The sequence below is a fragment of the Macrotis lagotis genome, chromosome 1 (genome assembly GCF_037893015.1).
Source record: "Macrotis lagotis isolate mMagLag1 chromosome 1, bilby.v1.9.chrom.fasta, whole genome shotgun sequence".
NCBI classification, from domain to species: Eukaryota; Metazoa; Chordata; class Mammalia; order Peramelemorphia; family Peramelidae; genus Macrotis; species Macrotis lagotis.
The window spans coordinates 182,697,578-182,719,676 of NC_133658.1; the positions used below are offsets into that span (position 1 = coordinate 182,697,578).

The 22,099-nt window shown below is 33.2% G+C and overlaps 1 protein-coding gene across 18 annotated transcripts in view; it reads right to left on the minus strand.

The window, feature by feature from the left end:
• PLCB4 (phospholipase C beta 4) overlaps positions 1 to 22,099 on the minus strand; it is a 517,486-nt gene that overhangs the window by 77,833 nt on the left and 417,554 nt on the right. For 16 of the 18 annotated variants that reach the window (XM_074209475.1, XM_074209467.1, XM_074209461.1 and 13 more), the window contains 7 exons: positions 21,334 to 21,366; positions 19,053 to 19,194; positions 18,196 to 18,280; positions 17,753 to 17,877; positions 15,091 to 15,142; positions 5,723 to 5,825; positions 3,241 to 3,405 (listed from right to left, as the gene is read on the minus strand). In XM_074209475.1, coding sequence (XP_074065576.1) covers positions 3,241 to 3,405; positions 5,723 to 5,825; positions 15,091 to 15,142; positions 17,753 to 17,877; positions 18,196 to 18,280; positions 19,053 to 19,194; positions 21,334 to 21,366 — 705 coding nt within the window. The remainder of the gene's footprint in view (positions 1 to 3,240; positions 3,406 to 5,722; positions 5,826 to 15,090; positions 15,143 to 17,752; positions 17,878 to 18,195; positions 18,281 to 19,052; positions 19,195 to 21,333; positions 21,367 to 22,099) is intronic. The other 2 variants (XM_074209477.1, XM_074209464.1) reach the window with 1 other exon arrangement.

Here is a 22,099-nt window from a genome sequence, read left to right on the forward strand (position 1 = left end):
TCTACCATCACTAGACAGTATATACATACATACTTATATATGTATGTATGTATATATTCACTGAATATCTTTAAGATTCCTATGGTCAAATCGATTGTTCAATTGTTGGGCAGTCGTTAGTCAAACACTCAAACCATTCTAGATCTAGAAAAAGAATTTTTAGAGAATTTAGTCCCATAAGCCTATTTTACTGATTATAATAATGAAACATAGAGAGGCATTTGTTCAAGGTTACATGGCAAGTTAATGCCAGAACCAGGACTAACTCTCAGATCCCCCAATTTCTAGCCCAATACTATTTCTACTATCCAGAGATTGCCTCCTGATATTTATTTTTCATTATTTTAAGGGTATGGAAAATACCTTTGAAATGATTATTCATAGCTTAAAGAACATTAATATATGAATGGAGATCATGTAGTTAGGCCCCTGAAATTTAGAGATCTTATATTTTGTGCTTTTAAACTGAAAAAAAAATTCACCAGCCAAAAATCATAAAATATTCTGAGCTACCCAAGACATTTTTTTTTCAATCCAAACAGAATGACTGGACACAAAAATCTGATTTTAAATGAAGAAGCTTTATTCTAATACAAAGTAGCAAGACAGTAAAACAAAACTCCACAGATTTTGTACCTTCTGGAGTCAGTGAGGACCTTCTCACTGGCCTGGAGGAGTCAGCTCATCTGGGTCAAGTAGAACATTCTGGCTAAAGATAGGCAGAGTGGCTTAATGGCCTAGGGAAAACCCATTCAACTCCTTGGTACATAATCCTAATCTGACTTCATGATGATTTAATGAAAATATGAGTCTTCACTAATACCTAACCACTCTCTGTATGGCTTTTCTATAAAGTAGAAACTAACTTCATAGAAGTTGTTGCAAAGGAAAAAAAGTATGCTTTGTTCCTTTTTAATGCAAATTAATACAAATTGTATTATAAAGTAAAACAGAGTTTTAGTGTTAAAATGATAAAAAAACACACACAAAAAAATCTTTCTATAAGCCAAGGTTTAGTCATGAAAAGTGGAAAGGAGAGTCTATGGTAGCACAGAGAGCATTTGGAATCAGGCCTAGATTCAAATCCTGCCTCTGATATTTTTCAGCTTTGTGACTTTGAAATTATTTTAGGAAGGATGATATAGGAAAAAAGAATAAACTTTGTTTTTACATGAAACCAGAATTAGGAGGAAAAAGAAATCATTGAATTAACTTTGATTTAAGTTGGGGTGGGGAAATTCCAAACAATTATATTTATTCAAAAGATGAATGCAGTGCCTCAGAAATTCTTCAAACAAAAGTCTGTATGATGTGGTAGAGGGGAATCTTTTTTTAGGTATAGCATGAACTATACCTTTTCTAGCTCTGAGAGTTGATTCTGTGATCTCTCTTATTCTCAGGACTAATATCTGTAAAATGGGGATAATAATATCTATAATATCAGGTTGATAGGCATGTTAAGTGGTTCAAATGAAAGTAATAATAATAATAATAATAAAAACAGTAATAACAATTAGTATTTATGCAGCACATGAGAATTTTGCAAAGAAACGAACATATATTATCTCATCTGATTCTTAAAACACCCCTGGAAGGTAAGTACTATTATGTCTAATTTATAGATGAAGAAACTGAAGCAGACAAAGGTTAAGGGAATTGCCCAGAGTTGCATAGTTGATAAGTGTCTGAGCCTGGATTGAACTTAGGTCTTCCCAACTCTGGGTCCAGTAGTTGCTTTCCAAACATATGAAAAGTCATTTGCAAAGCTTAATGTGAAATAAATTCCATCCATTATTATTATTATTATTAATTGTTAATTATTTTCAGAAATATATGTGGATATTTAGTTAAACTAGGGAATACTTCTATGAGCAATAGATGCAGCCATGGCAATCAAGAAAACTAAAATTTACTGAGATGAAGGATTTGTGAATATGATTGTGTGTGTGTGTGGGGGTGTACAGGGTGTGTTAGGTATGGGTGTGTATAAACATATACAGCAAACAGATATCACCTTATAGAGGATATAGAAATAAGATTAAGGGTTATGCTTAAAGCACTCAGTCCCATGGACAAACCAAAGTTCAAAATGGTCTGAACAGGCTAGCTTCATCTGCACTGAACCTGCTTAACCAGTAGGCAGTGTTGAATTGCAAAGGCACATTAACTGGTATTTGGACCCAGGAAGAAATTATTCTACTTTAATTAGATACTCTAAATTATTAGAATCATAGGATTTAGAACTCAAAGAGAGATTAGGGATCAGAGATTTAGAGCTAAAGAAGAGAGTTTAGCTCACTCATCCGATTCATTCCCCTCAATTTTTGCAGCTGGGGAGCCTGTGGCTTGATGGGTTAAGCAAGTATGTAAGAGTTGGGATTTCAACCCTGGTCCTCTGAATCCCTCTCCACTCTACCACATTGCCTGATGATATTATGTGATGAGAAATAGATTATCTGCATTGCATGATATATAGAATGTGACTTAATGTCATAGACAACTGGAAAAAAAAAACCAATAAACCTCTCCCTAAAGAGAAAAATAATCACTTTCAGGCAGGACAACAGAACAGTTAGAAGAGAAAAAAAAATGGACATTCTTGTAGACAGCACTGTTGACGCACGGATTTTTGATGAAACTCCAATTGACAATAAATAAATAAAGGAAAAATACAACTGATAGGTAAAAACCAAACATTCGAGATGATGATTGTAATCTCTCTTGGGACCCAGCATACACTGTCAGGATAAGTGGGGAAAAAATACATGATGTACACAGTCTACAGGTGGGGGTAGGTGCCATGAGATTAGGAGGAGCAGCACCATACCAACCTATCCATGGAAAGACATTGACCTTAGCTTTGGATGCAGCATCTCACCTGCCCTCTTGGCTGAAGGAATAGTGCAAGATACCAGCCACTGCCAGGGCAGGGAAGAAGACATCTCCAAGGAATGTTGGTGTCCACCAGCGGGGGCTCATTCTGAGCAGACTGCATACCTGGAGCACAGGCATTGTCAACGAAGAAAGTGGGATCCCCCAAGAAGGAGGAGAAAGCCAAAAAGAAGGAAAAGCCAAACAGAAAAAAATATCATATGACAGCTACAGAACTTATCCATTAGAAGAAGAAGAAGAAAAAAAAAGCTTGTGGATTAATTCAGCCACTACACCTTATATCTTCTTTGCTCTAAAATATGGCTCAAAAGTTAGTGTACTAAGCCAGACATGTTAAAAATATCCTACCTTTCGAAATACGAATGATTCCTCATTGTAAACAGGATTGAGACCATTGTTCATAACCATACGCGTTCGGAACTCCTTACGTATAGTGTCTGTGGGCAAACCGTACATATCCACTTCTACATACGTACCAATTTTCTTATCAGATAAAAATTGCCCTGATATAACCTGAAAGAAAAATACAATTCTGATGAGAGCAGTGTTGGAGGATTTGGAACTCAAACAAACTTCACTCTTCCTAACTCCTGCAACCTCCATAATAAATTACATTTAAGAGGAGCACTGATTCATTTAAAGGAGCATTAGAACCAAAGTGTTTATGGAACAATTAGAGATTGTCAAGTGGAATAATTCTAGATAAAAAGAACCACTTCAACACAAGACTAAAATCTAGGTCAGATGTATCAAACTGAAAACCTAGTGACCCCAGCCCCCCAATTTTTGATTAGGGTTTGAACCAGCTTAAAATGTATTTGAAAAAGGTTTAGCAAAAATATAACATAGATAATGCTAACTTGTGGTTTTCTAAATCAATATACCACCTACAGGGATCTGCTTCAATATGAGTTTTATATTACTACTTTAGATAATTAATACAAACATATATACATACACAAATATAAACATATATGAATAAATAGTGAACAAATTTAATATTGAAGTCCTGGTAGAGTTACACAGTGATAGAGTACTGGACATACAGTCAGGAAGACAAATTCAAATCTAACCTCAAATTCTTAATAGCTGAATGACCTAATAAAGGTTTGGTATATAATGTTTCAGTTGTAAAATGAGGATAATTATAGTACTTACCTCTCAGGTAAGTGAGGATGTGAGAATACAATTTGATAATATTTATAAAGTAATCTGCAAACTTTAAAGCCCTATATAAAAGCTAGCTAAATATTAATTTCAATAAGACTCAGTTCAATAAGACTAGTCCTGAGATACTCTCAGTCTTGAGAATATTTACTGAGCCTGGCATGAAGTGTAATATTTATAATATTTAAACATTTTATACATATATATGCCATATAATTATACTTGTAATGAATATGAAAGTGTCTTGAAAAAAGTATTAAAAGCATGACAAAAATAGGGATAGGTAACTGGCTTCAGTTAGGAAGAATTGAATTCAAATCTTAACACTGATTTATCAGATAAGAAGCTCATTCTATCTGTGAGACCATCAGCAAAGGATTTAACCTTTCACTGATCATCATCTCCACATTCCCTCATTCTCCCCCCACCACCAAAAAATAGGTTGCAAATCTGCTTTGGTGGAGAGAAATTTCACAGTGGGAATTCCTCATCTAGGGAAAATCACTGATCCAGTAGGGTCAAAACAGAGCCACAGTTCATGAATGTCGCTATTTAAAAAAAATCTTCTTTTATTAACTAAAGACACAGCAAGGTGGCATGACATAGGAAGAATCCTTTTTGTATGTTCAAATGTGTGTTCAAACTCTTAATAGCTGTGTGACTTTGAACAAGTCACTTAACTCTGCCTCAGTTCCTCTTTGTAAAATGAGTGAAGAAGGAAATGGCAAATCATGTCAATATTCTTACTAAGGAAAATTCAAAGGGGGTCATAAAGAATAAGGCATGACTGAAAAAATCACACCAATAAACATATTAATCAAACATAGGGTTCACATATTAAATTATAAGTGTTATTATTCTATTCTATGTCTTGAATTTGGGGTCATTTTATATTTCAATTGACTACAAATCTTTTGACAAGGCTTTTTCAGAACTTCAAATTATAGAATCAAATTATATATGACAAAATATAGCTACAGGTAATGAATTTCCTAGGACTTCAGAAAATATTTATTTAAAGGTTTAATGCTAAATTTTATAGAATATTATAGATTTATGTTTATTGATATACTGAAAAAAACAAAGTATGAAATGGACCAAAGTCAAACCGATTATAAAATTACTACTTTGCAGTAATTTATTAGTCAAAAAGAACAATTATTTTCTTATCCTAGTTGGATTTGTCTTATCAGCTGGACTATTGGAGTTATCTATTGTTCAATACTATCAATTTAAGAATTTTTTTCTGTATCCCTTATTAAATAATCATCCAATGTCTTCTTGAATACCTCCAGTGATGGAAAGCTTATCACCTCATAAGGCATCCTGTTCTATTGTTGGACAGATTTTTTTCCCCAGTGGAAATTTAAAACTACTTGCAGAAATTATTTCATAATGCATTTTCGTTTCAGAAACCATAATGAACAGGGCATCTCTTATGCTTTATTGTCTCATTTTAAATGATACATTATTTCTAATTTGATTATAGAACATTATGCTCACCCCTATATAAACAGAGATTTCTTAAGAGAGGGTGAAATAACAAGTAAAAAAACAAATCAATAGAACCCCTCTAAGTCCATGTGCATCTGCTATAAATATGACTTTTTAATAGCTAGAATGCAACATTTGGATAACTCTGAAATGTAAGACCAGATTTTACCTGCACTGAACAAGTAGCTGCAATAACACCATCTACAGGTGTTTCAGAGAAAGGATCAAATGTTCGATCTGGCCGCCTCATGAAATCTGGTTTGAGAAGATACCTGATATAAAGAAAATCAATGAACAATGTTATTTTTATGATTGTCAGTAACATCTTCATAGCCTTAGTTACTCATGTAGTTGAGGTGGAAATAGTTTTACTTGTCCTAAGTATTCATATTACCTGTCTATTCTCACTTTCACCAGGCAGTCAAGGTCAAACTATCCTTTCCTCCATATACTGTCATTAGTGAATTATATACTGAAACCACTGGGACAAAGGCATAAAATTAATATCAAGATGAAAATTCTGGCCTCAAGGCTTTTATCGAACTTTTACTTTGTGGCACCAGAAGAGAAAGGCCAAGGTTTATTAGCCTAATTACTAATTCATGATGCTATAGAAGCCATATGAGTGGTCACTGAATAGAAACTTTGGTTTGACTTGTCCATTAACTATTTCATGGTCATAGGTGCCAAATTAATGGATGATCATGCTTTTACTTAAGGAAAAATTGTTTCCAAGACTTTTCAAAAGAAGAAAGTTTTAATTTACTGTATTCATTTCATTCTTTTCCATTTACATATAAAAATTTAACATTCATTTTTTTTAAATTTCATCTCAAATTTTCTCCCTTTCTCTCCCCCCACTTTTGAGAAAGTAAGTAAAATATTGATTACATGTCTGAAATCATGCAAAACATAAGATGAATGCTTTAGTTATCACACCTAGGGCGCTATAAAATACAGTATAGTGAAAGTTGCATTACTGTAATGTAATTCACAGAATCAAGGATTATATGTGTATTCAAGAGTTCCCTTTTATTATTTTAATTTTATTCAACAAATATTTACTAAGTGCAGAAAAGTATAAATTTCTGGAACATCAAACCAAAAATTATATAATCTATATCTCAAGAAATTTATAATGTAGTTGGGAGATTAGAAATATTTATAAATCCGTGTTACAAAATAAATGATCATTAAATTCATAGGAGAGACTAAACAGAGTGACCTTAGAGGTTCTAAGAATAAGATCAGTTTCATAAAAGAATCTCTACTTAAAAGAGAGGTTTCAATAGGCAGATGTGAAAGGACAAAGAAATTAATTTATAGGAGGCTACAAGGGCATCATTCATGCAGTGTAAAATCAGGAAAGAGGAAATAGTTCATGAAGTAAAGTCCAAAAGATATGTTGGAACTAAATTGTGAAAGGGTTGAGATGCCAGAGTAAAGTGCTTCTCTTTTATTTCCTAGGCAACAAGGACCTACAGATTTATGAATTAGGAAGGCTTCTGTGAAGACTTGACCTGAGGGATGGATTGGAGAGAGAGATGGAGAAATTATAACCAAGAAGACTAATTTGGTCTCCATTAGAATAGCCTAATTCCCTCTTTTCTCCCTGTCCCTCAGAGAGTGGAATTATAAGAGCCTGGGTTAGTATAATAGGAGTTTTGGAAGAGAAAAGTGAAAAAAGGTAAAACAAAAATTTGTGGAGAGAAAAATCAATAGAACTGAGCAAATAATTGGAAGGGAAAGGGAAAAGGAAGAGCAACAACAACCTACTGGAGAATTTCTAAAAATATAATCAATTGAAACAAGAAAGTTAGAATGAAAGTTTAAGTATGGCTGTTGCTAGGATGATTATTACTTCAGTTTGGGACATGTTGAGTTTCAGCCTTGGCAACATGCTCAGTCAGCAATGCCCAGTGAGTCACTAAAAATTCAATATTGGAGGGTCAGGGGAGAATATAAAGCTATAGGGATTAGATGTACATAATTGAGGTAAAAATTAAAACCATGAAAGAGCATGAAACTGCCAAAAGAAAAAATGTAGAACAAGAAGAAGACCAAGAGCAAAGTTTGGGTGAGGGGAGGGGTTCAAAAAAGAGAAAAAGAACCCAACAGAAATAAAAGAGAGGTAAGAATAGCACAGAAGTCAAAGAAGAGAATAATCAAAGAAGAATTGGTTAACAGTGTTGAAAAGTCAAGAATGGTGAGATGAAACTACTGGATTAATCAATTAGATGGTTATTGGTCGTTTGCAGAGAGAAATTTCAATAATGGAGTAAGGAAAGAATTAATTAATCAATTAACTTATATTAAGCTTCTATTATGTGACAGGCAATTTACTTCTTCCTGGGGACAGAAATACAAAAAATGAAATAGAGTCCCTGAACTCAAGGAGTTTATAGTTGGGGATGATAATATGCAAGTAGAGATTAAGAAACAGAGAAGGGAGAATAGGAGATGGTATACTTGATAAGGGTGGAGATTTCAAATAAATGTATCAAATGCAGCCAGATGAGAAATGAGGGGTCTGAGCTGAGTTCTTCTTAAATGATGGTAGGGAGTTTAAATCCCCACCCTCAATTCAGAGAAGCAAAGAGTAATGATGAGGAGGAGGGATGTAGAAAGAAGCAGACTGCAGAAGGTTGAGGATAGTTTGGTTGTGAGAAAGTAGAATCAGCAAGTTATAGTCTATTGTTCCTGAAATTTTAAAAATCAATCAAATTTTTTTTAAAGTGGCTACACTGTAACTCCTTTGATTACACTATGGAAACAAACCACAGAGACAAGATAATTTCCTACTCTCGGGGAATCTTGTGTTCAAGCAATGAAAGGGAAGAGAAAGGCAGAAGACACGGAGAGGCATGAAAGATCAGATACTGTAGTGGACAGCCTGGATGTTAAGAAGACTTGTTTTAAAGTGCATAGCACAGTGCCTGCCATGTAGCCTGTGCTTAAGGATGCCAAACAATAATGAGCTATGAGACCATCTCACCTCTCTAAACAAGTAAAATTGAGATAATTACACATGCAGTGTTTACCACAAAGACTTTCTGTAGGGAAGAATTTAAAACTCTATATAATATTATTATTAAAGGAACATTAATATCATTACTATCATTAACTTATTAAAGGAAGAGTGGACACTATTTTTTATTTCTATTTCATTTATTTATAAAAATAAACATCAATTTTTATAATTTGTTGTTCAGGCATCTTTCAGTCAGGTCTGACTTTTTGTGATCCCATTTCGGGGTTTTCTTGACAAAGATACTGGAGTGATTTGCCATTTACTTCTACAACTCATTTTATAGATGAAGAAACTGCAACAAACAGGTTTAAATGATTTGCCCAGATTCACATAGCTAGTAAGTGCCTGATATCATATTTGAATTTAGGAAGATGACTCCAGGTCTGGCATTCTATCCCCTTTGTCAATATATTTTAGGCATTTGCTATTATTTAGGGAAAACAATTTTTTAAATTTATTTTTTACATTTTACTTTTATTTTGGGGGGAATACTATTTTTAAAGATAAGTGAGATCTAACTTTCTAAGTATTAGTCTAAATACTATTGCAGGCAACGGAAAAGGATCTAAAAGAGAAAGAGAGAAATTAAAGATGAAAGAGTGGAGATGATTGATTACATCACAGCTTTTAAAGTTATTTTTAAGGCACAGTTCCAGGTATTTTGGCAGACTGAAAGCACAGATCTGACATGTCACTACCCTACCCAATAAACTCTGGTAACTCCTTTCTTTAGGATTAAACACAAACTCTTCTGCTAGACTTTGGATACTCTTCCAAATTTGGATCCAGTCTATCTGGAATTTGTTCATTACTCCCCTTTACATGCTCAACATTTTAGCTAACTGTCTTATTTGCTGGTCTTCAAAGATGTTCCATCTCTCTCCGCATTCCTTTGCCCGGGCTGTTCCCATTTCTCTGATTAAATTTTAGCTTAAAGGTCACCTTCTCTAGGAGGCATTTTCCTGACCCTCTTTGCAACTAATACTTCTCTCCACTCATATGTGATGTCATTAGATTAGAGTCCCAGTCCTGGAATCAGGAAGACCTGAGTTCAAATCCAGTCTCAGACACTTGACACTTAACTAGTAAGGAATTTATCCTTGATTGCCCAAGTTATCTCCAGTCCTCCTGATCCATATCTGGCCACTGGACCCAGATGACTCTGGAGGAGAAAGTGAGACTAGTGACTAAGAACAGCATCTCTTCACTCAAATCCAATTCATGTGTTTGTCATGGCATCACCTCCTAGATTCATGATCTTTGAGAATGAAGGACAAACAACAACAAAAGGAAGTACGGGAACAACAATTTTCTATCTTATATGAATATCTTTCCTTGAAGGCAGGGAGTAGGTATGTACAATAGATAAAATGCTCAATCTGGAGTCAGATTAGGAAGACCCTGAGTTCAAATTTGGTTTCAGACAGTTATGTATGCCTGGGTAAAGTCATTTAACCCTATTTGCCTCAGTTTCCTCTCTGGTAAAAATTATCTAGAAAATGATTCTAGTAGCTTTGTCAAGAAAACCCAAAATGGAATCCCAAAGAGTTGGACAAAATTGAAATGACAGAACAACAATAGCAATAGTAACCTAGAGTATAAGACTGCTTTATTTCATCTTTAACTGCAGTGCCTAGCTGGTCCTAAATAAATGATTGCTGATTAACTAATGGACCTGGCTTCTTTAAGAAAACTTGTATTCTAACTGCATTTGCTTAACTTGAGGAAGTTACTTTTTCCCCTTTCAGCTTCTTCATCTATAAAATTAAAAAGTGAAATTTTTAAGGTTAGAAATTTTGTGATTTCTGAAAATAATGCTGATTAATTTCCAAAATTTAGCAGAAAACACATGTTATTCAACTCTAGATTCATATGGCATTTTAGTCGATTGGATTTAAAATTTTTTTAATTTAATTTAATTATTTTACTAATAGCATAAACTCCTAAAAAGTTGATTAACCTCAAAGTAAAAGACTTGAGGAGAATATCAGTGAGAAAGAATCATTGTAACAACATGTCTAATGTTCCCTGTGGGGTTCCACTCTAGCTCAGCATATCTGGGTAACCAATTTGTGCAATGATGGGTAACAAATGAGAACTGTGGTTTTAAAAATAGAATGACAATCTCTCAATGTCAGCTGGGTGCATCATGGCAGGTTATTCCCTTCTGATGATGGCGGGCAGAAAGGGAGATGTGGAATTAGATCTACTCTGTCAACTCAGCAGCTCTGCCCAGGCAGCAGCTGTCAGAAGCTTCTTCTCTCCCTATAATGTAGTTTCTTCAGGGTCATAAGCACCCATAACCCAAACAGAAGAAACAGGGCTGATGAAGTTGCAAATTTAAAAATTGAAATTATTCTCATATTGAATTTTGATTAGAAGAAAGTAATTTCCTTCAGAGTGAGAGTGATTTATCCTCATTTTAAAATAATCAGCAAAAAGGATGATGGATTTAAATCCAATATATTAAACAGGTTTTATTTAAATTTTACTAGGGGGGAAAAATCAAATAATGAAAATCAAGTCAGTCATGTAAAGATCTGGAGAATGTTAAACCAACTTGTCTCTGGGGAATGGAACCAGAGACTCCCAAGGTACTTTATTATGGTCTGATCAGTGTCCCAAAAGGGATACTTGATTAGGGATTGAAGGAGGTTCTTGCTTTCTGGTACATTCAATGACTTCATTTCTATGCTAATTGAATAGGGTTGGAGAATTGGTCCTAATCTGGAATCAAATGGAAAAAAGGTTTTCACCTTTAACAAGGCCGTTACCAGGCTTTTAGAATCCCAACATGGAAAGAATAGAAAACTTAGAAGGTTTATGATTGGGTGGGTGAGAGAGGTGAGAATATGGAGAAAAATCTATTTGGGTACCAATAATGAAATTTAAGAAAATAAAACTCCTTGAAGTTAATATCATTTAAAAAATTGTTTCTTTGGGAATGCAAGGATATATAAATCAGTTTAAAGTTGGGTGTCCCATGGATGAATCTTTGTTTTCATATTTAGAGAAATAGATCTGGAAATAATGAATGTAAGAAAAAATAGGTAAATATCTGTTTTACCAACTTTCATTATGTATTTGGGGAAGTAGCTTTTGACATAAGGTCCTTTGTGAGAGTCACACATGCCTCTCTGTTATATTTAATTATTCTCTACCCCTCCAGTCCCATCAAAATTAAAGAATAAAGCATTTCTAGATTTATTTCTGAGGTTTTCATTCCTCATCTAGTTTTTGAGGGATGTTGTTTGATCCACATTCTGATACTTATTTCTATGCATTATATTTGAAGTCAGACAACTTGGCTACAATCCCAGTTCTGTTATTTACTACTTATATGAGCTATCACCTAATTTTTCTGTGCCTCAATTTCCTTATCAGAAAAAGGAGAAGGTTGGACAAGATGATTTCTTAAAATTTTTTCCAGCTATGAATAGTCATTTGAAAAATTCATTCAACCTTTCTAGAACTATTTTCTCATCTCCAAAATTAGATTGGCTCAAATAAGAAAATGAATGCAAAGTGCTTTGCAAATTTCTTAAAGTGCTCTATAAATACCAGCTATTTACTGCTATTACTTCTACTACTAACTACTGTTACTACTACTAACAACTACTACAACTACTACTACTACTACTACTACTACTACTACTACTACTACTATTACTACTACTACTTTTACTACTACTATTACTACTACTACTACTACTACTACTACTACTACTACTACTACTACTACTACTAACATTACTGGCACTACTACTAACAACACTAATACTATTTTTACTAATTAGCCTTCAGTCACTAGGCTAGTCCAATCTGGTGATGATTTAATTCCCTAAATCTTCTACCTCATTCCTGTGGAACTCAATGTTTATAGAACAATACAGGGGAGTATACTGGTAACTGTTTAATTACCAGGTTCTTAGTAGGAGGGTTGGGGAGGAAATGGACATACCATGTGCCCATACTTTTAAGTTTAATCTGCATTATTAACATTTTCTTATATCTAAACAATAAATCAATCCCTGATTTAAATCAATAGACAATTTCTGAGGTATACATACTCAGTGTAAATTTCATAATTATCTTTGCCAAATTAGTTAAAGTGGGCTTCATTTATAATGACTCAAAGAGATACTATTTTCTGGAGGCATTGCATGTGGCTGGCAACAGTTGAACCTTGAAAAAGGCAAGTAAATATTATCCAATAGTGATGCCTTTTTCCCCAACAGTAGCGTCCTTGGATCCTTCTGACATTCAGGTCAAAATGAGGAGGATGGAGGGGACTGCATGAGATGATTTTTCATATTTCTTTCCTTATTTAGAGCAAATATTATTTTCCATTCTTTTCAGGTGATGGATATTTGGCACAAGGAGAGATACATTTTGAACTCAAAAACCCAATTCTTTTAATTTGGACTGCCCCTTGGATAAATCTCTGCTTTTCATGTATATTATAGTACTTGAGTTTTTGGTCATTTCGGACAAAAAAAATTAACAAACCAAAGACTGAGGTCTAAAGCTTCGGTAAGTAATAGGATTTAGTCCAATACTAAGAGTCAATTCATCTTTGTTTATTTTGGTGGAGCATTTACCAAAGGACAAAATTTGAGTTTTAAAGGAACTTAGAGGGCCATTTCATCTAACTCAGTCCTGAATAAAAAAAATTCCTTCTTCACCATCCCCAACAAGTGGTTATCTGTTCTTTTACTGAAGGTCTCTAATGAAGAAGAAACCATTAACTTTTAAAGCAACCTATTATACTAGGGTTTAACTGTAATCATCAAAAACATGTCTTTTACTGGCAATGAAATTGAACTTTCTGCTTTGCCTCTTCTGCCTCATTCACTCCAGGTTTTACTTGCAGAGACCAAGTAATAATAACAGTCAACATTTACATAACACCCTATGAATTAAGTGTAATTATCATCCTCATTTTACAATGAGAAAACTCAAACTGAGAAAAGTTAAGTGACTTGCTCAGGTTCACAATGTAAGCATAAGAGACAGTCTTGAAATCAAGTCTTCTTGACTCCATGTCCAGCACTTTATTTACATGAATGCACAAGTCTAGTAATCCCTCTTGCAGCAGACTTCTTCAAATGCTTAAAGACAGCTTCATACTCTGACCTATCCAAATATTTTCCTTTCCAAGATAAACACCTACATTTCCTTTGATATATCCTCATTCTACATAATCTCAAGAATCTTCACTCTCCTGATTACCTTTCTCTAGGACTTTCCAGTTTATCAATTTTTTTTTCCAAAAATGTGACACCCATGACTGAATACAATCCATTTTTCAAATGGGAGAAAACAAAAGGCCCAGGCAGAAAATTATATATCCCAGTGTTCACTAAAAATATATCTTCATTATATTTGTAATCTCTATGAAGGCTTAAAAAATCACTCTGTAACCCAAATCTAGAGTAGACATCCCATGAATGAAACTTGGATAGACATCTTTCAATCAGTTGCCCAGAAGTTCTAAGGTTTATAGGCATATGCATTAGCACATCTTATCTAACACTTTATCGTGCAAAGTGGTCAGTGTCTCTAACCTCTCTTCATAGGATGGATGGGTCACCACTGCTTCTTGCTATCTGATAATGTAATAGTATGACTGATTCAAAATATCTATACAACATATTTTGATTTTTCAAAATGATTTATGGACTATGTTAAGCTCTATTAGATGCATTCTGTAGGTATCATAATGGAAGAACTCTAAATTTCTCAGTTCTTAGCCCTAGTTTTATGCTTGTTATCAGTGTGAATTTGAATCTCAAACTTCACTTTCTCTGAGTCTTAGTTTTTTCCATTTATAAAAAATTAATTTAAAAATAAAATTTTAAAAATCACTGATAACTTGGGAGACTGGAATTCAGATTGAAAAGGGATGAGAGGAGAGGAAGTGGGTCAAGAAATGTAGACTTCCTTTTCTAGAAAGGAAGAAGAAATAGAACACTAATTTGAGAGGATGATAGAGTTGAAAAGTTTTTGTTTCTTTTTAAGGATAGAAAAAACTTGGACACATCAGTAGGCAATCAGTAAAGAACCAATAGATAAGGAGATAATGAATATAGGGACAGAAAGATTAGAAAAGGGATCATTTGTGGGGGGTGCAATTTTTTTGAAGATGAAATGGAATAGATAAAGGGCTCAAGAAGGGGGACTGATCTCTATGAGAAGATCACTTTTCATCATATAACAAAGGAAAGGAGATGAGAATGAGGGATATCATCAAGGAATTGTTAAACTAAAATACACAAAAAAAGGAAGTAAACTTGCTTTATAAGTAAGGCAAGGTTTTTTCCTCTTAGTTGCTTAGTGGATGGATATGTTTTGCAAATGTAAATCTAGGAAATCCATTTCTTTCTGTCTTGTCACTCACACCTAACTTTAATTTGGCAATATGTAATTAAAAATGATATGGTTTTTATTAAACCTATAGCACATGGCCTTGAGACAGTGACAACAGTTTAAATCACATTACTCACCCACATGATCCATTATATTCAAATTTTCCCTGATTCAATTGCATCGCTAAATCTGTCAAGAGACAAAAATAATTTAGCATCTCCTCTCCCTGGACAATGAAGATCTTGAAAAGGCATCTTTTACAATGGAAATCAGATGCACATCCTGGGGAGAATAATTTGCTTTAAAAAGGATGTTTCTGGAACACCACAAAGAAACCCAAGAATTTGTTTGAGGCAAACATAACCACCAAATTGTACAATATTGAAATAAACTTGTGTCAGAGCTTCAAGAAAGCATTTGTTATTTATGGTGAATTTAAAACAATACTTTGAAGTTTTAATGATGAATGTAGATTTTGTTTTCCTGAAGCTCTGATTAAAGGTTCACTTCTTTAAAATAATTTGCCCTAAAGCAATGTGGGCATCATATTCTCAACTTTCTTATTGGTTGGAGTGAGAAGGGTAATTTTTTAAGGGGCTAGCTGTCTGACCTTTAGGACTCTAGTAGCAAGGCAAATAAGGTGACCACATATGGAACAATATGAATGTAAAGTCTGACTAGATAAAGAATGACTATATAAGAATCATATGCCAAAGTACCTAATTTGAAGCAGAATTCTGAGGAAAATTCTTCTAGGGACTATGAATATAATGGAATGTCATTTTACTTTAATAAATGATGAATATCTTGACAAAACTTCAGATATACATGAATAAAATTGGTTTACTTTGGATTCCTATGTATTTTATGATTTTCAAAATATTATTCTTGGGGCAGCTAGGTGGATAAGTGGATAGAGCACCGGCCCTGGAGTCAGGAGTACCTGAGTTCAAATCCGATCTCTGACACTTAATAATTACCTATCTGTGTGGCCTTGGGCAAGCCCATTGCCTTGAAAAAAAAATTAAAAAATTAAAAATTAAAAAAATATTATTCTCAAAAAGGGTCCATTGATTTCAATAGACTGCCAAAAGGGTCCATGAACACACAAAAGTTAAGAATGCCAGAATTAGAAGTCTTTTACATTGGCAGGTGGGTGTATGGTTTTAAAACTACTGGCAATCAAAACCATGTTCCTGTTTTCTAAATGGGTGACAAAAGGGTAAAAGAGATCAATTGAACTAGTTGGATTATGGTGAGATTCTCCTTCTATTTCCACAGTCACCTTCATCATTTATCACTAATGCTTTTTAGTTATTTGATTGCATTTTAATGTATCTGATAAATTAAATTGTAAATGTGCTAATAATTAAAGAAATCCTGAGTCCTTATAAAAATAATGAAAGTGACTTTTGTTGTCAGCTTTAAAAAAGTCTCTGACTGCACTAATGGCCTAAAAGACAACTATGAGGAATATGTATACAGAATGTTAAGTACTATTTATGTAGTTTGCAAAGCACTTTACATATATAATCTCCTTTGATTTTCAAATAACCTGTGAGGTAGATAATATTATTTCTACCATTTTACAGATGAAGAAACTGAGGTTGAGAGAGTTTAACTGCTTGCACAATGGCACAAAGCCAGTAAATGTCTAAGACAGAATTCAAACATAGGCTTTACAGAGTCCAAGTCTAATATTATACTCACAATCCCATCAAACTGCCTGTATTATCAATCTTTTTCAAAGAAAAGCAAATGGAGCACTATGAACATTAACAGATGAATGTGTGGAATATTATGTATTAAATTAACATAGGCTAATTCTTGGAGTGCAATGAGTAAGGAAGAAAATGGGCAAGAGCTGACTAGGGGATAGGGAAGAAATGTAATTTATTCACATCAGGTCAATCAGAAGGTAGAAATTATTTTTGATTTTAAAATGAAAAATGAGCAAATAGTTCTATGAAATGAATGGAATTTTATCTTACTTTGCTTAATAAATTCATACACATTTTCAGTTTGCTTAAAATAAGTGATAAATAATGGATGAGAATCTGTATCTTTAAAAAAAATGATCCCAATCTCTTAACCTAACTAAAAAGAAAAAAATCTAGGAGAAAAAAAAAATTTCCTCAACTCTTTCAAGGTAGAAAACTTTATTATTTATTGGATTCTGGCCTTGAGTCCATAATTATAGGAGCACGGGAGTACCTTCCAACCATGAATTCATTCTATTACTAAATAAAAGTCCTTCTGGTACTTTCAGAAATAAAACCCCTTGGGCAAGATTTATGGTAGATTTGCCACAGACTGATTTTTTTTAATAGTGGGATTTTTATTTATTTTTTCTTGAAGAGGTTCTGTATACTATTCATTCTTTTATATTTGCTGAATGTGAACAAAGGACTAAGTGTTGCTTAAAGGAGAAATGGGCATGGTTCTTTGCAAAAAATAGAAAAGGCTTTTCAAATATTTTCCATTTGCATCTACACTTGGAAAGTCACAAGACAAATCAGATTTATAAGGACAGAAATTTGGAAAAATGGAAAGTGGATGATAGAAAGATACATAGCAATAGGTTTGTGACTCTGTAAAGGAAAATGTTGCTTTACAGTAAAATGAGTTATCCCAAAGAACTGACCCTTTTCTTACTTTCCCAAAACATATCCAACATGATATTCAGCCATATGTCTGTTTCCCTTTAAAGATGCTAAAAGCAAAATGATGGCATCTGTTGGCACAGATACTATCAAAGTCTTCCTCTGGAACTTGGGTTCACTGGACATCATATTGTACCTGGGGTTTGATAGTTCAGTGACACCATCTGGCAGCCAGCGTTCCAGAAAATCTGAGGCATGTAATTACTGGAATCCACTCTACCTCCCTTGGGGTAAATCCGACTCATTTGTCGTTTATTATAACTGTGTAACTTATTAAGGAAAATGGAATAAAAATAGCTAAAGCAACAATAAACTTAAAACAGACCATAGAATTCCACACAGTTCTGCATACACCTACTTCATAGAGAGATATATCTTTTAAAATATAGTTTATGTGGAACTCAAAATTCATCATGTAGAAGATTCTACTCTATACAATGAAATGTCTGTGATTAGCAATCCACTTTATATTTACTAGAGAATTCATGGGTTTCACAATGAGAACACCAAAAATTCACACACATACACACAGAGAAAGAAAACAGCTAGAATATTATTTCTCTTATCATATAAGGATACTTCACGAATTCAATTGCATGTGTTTTCAAATAACCTAGTCCAACGGATTCATTAAAAGAAGACATGTTGTAATGAACATTGCGTTCTGTAAAAGAAAGGAAAACAATCCTTTAGAGACATTGCCATAAAACAGACCTCCATATAGGAATAGGAATAACCACAGTTTGTAACATTAAATTTCACTAGGCATGTGCTAGTATACAATATCATCAATAAGTTATAGAGACCAATATTGGACCTTAATACAATTCTACCCTTAATTCCATGAGAATGTTTTATAAATGTACTCTTTTCCCCCAGTTACACATAAGGACATTTTTAACAATCTTTTTAAAAAATTTTGAGTTCCAAATCACAAAAGAATTTTTACACAAAAATCGCAATAAACTCAAGGAACCAGTTAAGAATTTGTATAATGTCCCAGCAAAATTCTATGTTCTCTGAATAAATGTTTCTCAATAATAGTGATTTTTCCCAACCACGGCAAGTGCTATTTCAGGGAATGTTTTAAAAATACTTTACACAATTATGTATCAATGGAATCTAGTTCATATGGAAAAATCCTTTGCAAATATAGCCAAATGATAAATATGTCCATGCTATGCCGAAAACCACCTTCTGCTACCCTACTTTTAGTAACTGAGAGCCACCATGTGGGTGATTAATGGAATAACAAGTTAATCACAAAGCAGATCTGGGATATACCACTAAAGCACAGTCTTTCAGCAAATCTCAAAATCCCATTCTCCCAGTTTAAAAAGAAAAGAAAAGAAAATACATTGTCAGATTCTAGTATTAAATGACAGCACAAGGCAAAGCAGACAAATATAGCCATTATATTTAACCTTTTATGTTACCTTCTGCTACATTGAAGCCCTGAAACTTTACAGGTTGGGCATAGTTGATCATTGTGGATAAATACGGGTGAATATTGGTTGTAGCGCCCACATATTTGTAGGATGCCATCCATGCTTGCTCATCTTCCACTGTAACTAATCCCTGAAAATATATTTAAAGGAAAAAAAAACACTTTTCATTTCTTTAATAGTCCTTATTAAACCTAGTATCCCAATACAGATTTTCTTTCTAGTAGAGAATAAATTATATAAAAATAAAAGATTAGTATTTTTCCTCATGAATAATATGGGATAAGTTGCAAATAATTTTATTAAGTTATGCATATGTTTTTCTCAAATGCTGGAAGTGTCACATTGAATTAAGAAAAACATAATTGCCTCAGTGCTTTCAAGTTTTCAGTGTTTTCACAAATATCATTTCAATGATCTTTGCAATAGCCCTGCAAGGTAGGTAAAGCAGGATCATCCCCAATTTTGATAAATAAGAAGACTAAGGCACAGAGAGGTTGATTGACTAGCCTGGTGGCATTTAGCAGGTTAGTACAAGAGCTAAGACTAGATCCCTTATTTGCTGATGCTAGTCCTAGGCTTCTTCATTTATTATACTGTGGTAATGACTTGACTTATGTTTATGACTTATGAATGAAGTATCTTCTTAGAATTATATGGCATTTTGCTAAATCTAACAGGTTGGGATTGCATCATTTCACATGGAAAAAGAAAGAGGTAGTCTGTTTGCTTCCCAGAATATTCAGGGCATGAAAATAAAACTTCTAAATAACAAAATTAGTTTTAAACAAATAAAAGGACAATAACTTCACTGAAAACATCGAAAAGTGCTATTTAAAAGTTGAAAAAGGTCCTTGGCTAAGAGACCAAATCCCTGAATTGTGAGTTGTGTTTAACAACACACAACTTCGAGGACATTAACAGGTCTTTTCAGTAACACAAATGACTAAATTCATTTTTAAAAAAGGAGAGAATGAATAAGTCAAATTGGCTGTATGATCCAGCTACCTGGTCAGTTTAGTGCAAAACATATACAAGACTTCTTCACTGCACACCTAAGTTGGTTTCTTTAGCTTGTCTTGAGGTTACTAATCATATCTTCCACTTTTTGTGATTTCTCATAATATTTAGCACAGTTTCTTATAGAGTAAGTGCTCAGTTAGTAGTCACTGATCACAATAATGCCGTACACTCCAAGTATAGACTGAGAAGCATTATTCTTTTTTCTTTCTGTACATAGTAAATGAGGGGATTTGCTTTATTCATCTAACCATTTTTGTAAAAGGGTTTTTTTTTTGTTTTGTTTTTCAATAAAGATGTGAAGAGTGGAGACATGAGGGAGGGAAGGGGAATTTTCAATAACTGAAATCATTAAAACTGTTAAAATGATGCCCTAATCCTCACATATGTTCATTACACAGTAAATATTATTTTTTTCTTGCCACTAGATTTTTTAAAAAAAGGAAAGTGTTAAGATGAATATCCCTATCGCAGACAAGACTGATTTCAGGTTGTGGCTTATGGAATAAGTGCCTTTGCTTTACATTCATTTGGCAAGCACATAATTTTCATCTTTATGAAAAAACAAGAAATTATTATATATTATTAAAAGTAAATTAAGGCAACTTAACACCACAAATGTTCTTTTGCTACAGTTAAATCAATATCTAATCTCTTTTCAAATAAAAAGTACTAATGTTTAATGTAGGGAAGTGCTAGCAATTAATGTTCTTAGGTCAGGTCAATATTTTAGAGTATCAAGAGATTTATGTAGTTCTTTTTATTAACCCAAAGTTTCTTTTAATTTAGTTCCAAGGGAATAGAACTAATTACTTAATGAGTCATTTTTTAAGTTCTTATTTTAATAAGCTGATCTTGAAGGCTTGGGTTTACATAGAGTATAGCACAGCTAAAAGAATACATTCTAATCAATCATGTTCCTTTCTTTAGGGTTAGCCTAGTCCAAATTAATTATTCCCAAGCATGGCCATTACACTTGGTTAATGCATCCTTTTGGTATGATTTCATCAGGCTTTAATCATTTCCATAACTTGGAAGGTTTTTTTTTTTAGTATTATGTATTATAAAATATAAATGTTATACCTGAAAATAAGAAATTTAACTTTCTCTGAATAAAGAAGAGCAATTTAAGAACCAAATACTTTCCACGAAAATCTAGATATAGACTTGTGTAAAATTATTCATATAGTAGATTGTTGTTTTTATTAAGTAGAGGAAAGTAGAAATCATAGGGTATTCTTTTTTTTGTTACCTTTTTGTTTTCATGTTCAAGGTCTTCAGCAGCCTAAAGAGAAAAAAAAATGTATTTACCCCTCCAAACTGCAAAAAAAAGAATAAAATTATCCTTTACAGATTTATGTATGTGTGTCAAAAAACACAAATACACATAATATGTCAGAAAATGTGTTTCTTCCAGAATAGGAAGTATTTTCCAAGATTTTTTTCAATATTAAAAAAGAGAAACATTTACAATGTAATGATTTCAAATGTGCCTCAATAGCATGTAAGCTCCTTGAGGTCAATGTCTATATTTAATTTTTCTTTACTATTTCCAGCAGCACAGTGCCTAGTACTTAGTAGGCACTTAATAAATATTAAATAAATTGGCATAAATTAGAAAAAAATAGACAGTAAGGAGGGGTAAGTTAATACTGGTATAATTTTTTAAAGTTATGAATAGACATTAAAATGGACATTTCCTTGGTCAAGGAGAGTCCAGATTTCATTGTACTGATACTGATTTTTTTTACTTAAAGTTTTACTTTTATATTTTGAGGTATAATTTTAAAAGAAAGTTGTTTAGATATGGTTCTAGAGAGAACTATTAAGTAGTCTCTAATAAAAATGATCATGCTTCCCTAATGTGTAGACATATAATAAGCATTAAAATGAAGGACTATTTATCTTAATTTTTTATTTAATGTTAAGAATAGGGTCTGATGAAGATAATTACCATTTGGGTGGGAAGAAGTGCTTCAATTGGGGAAAGACATAAAACCATTTACATTTAGGGTAAG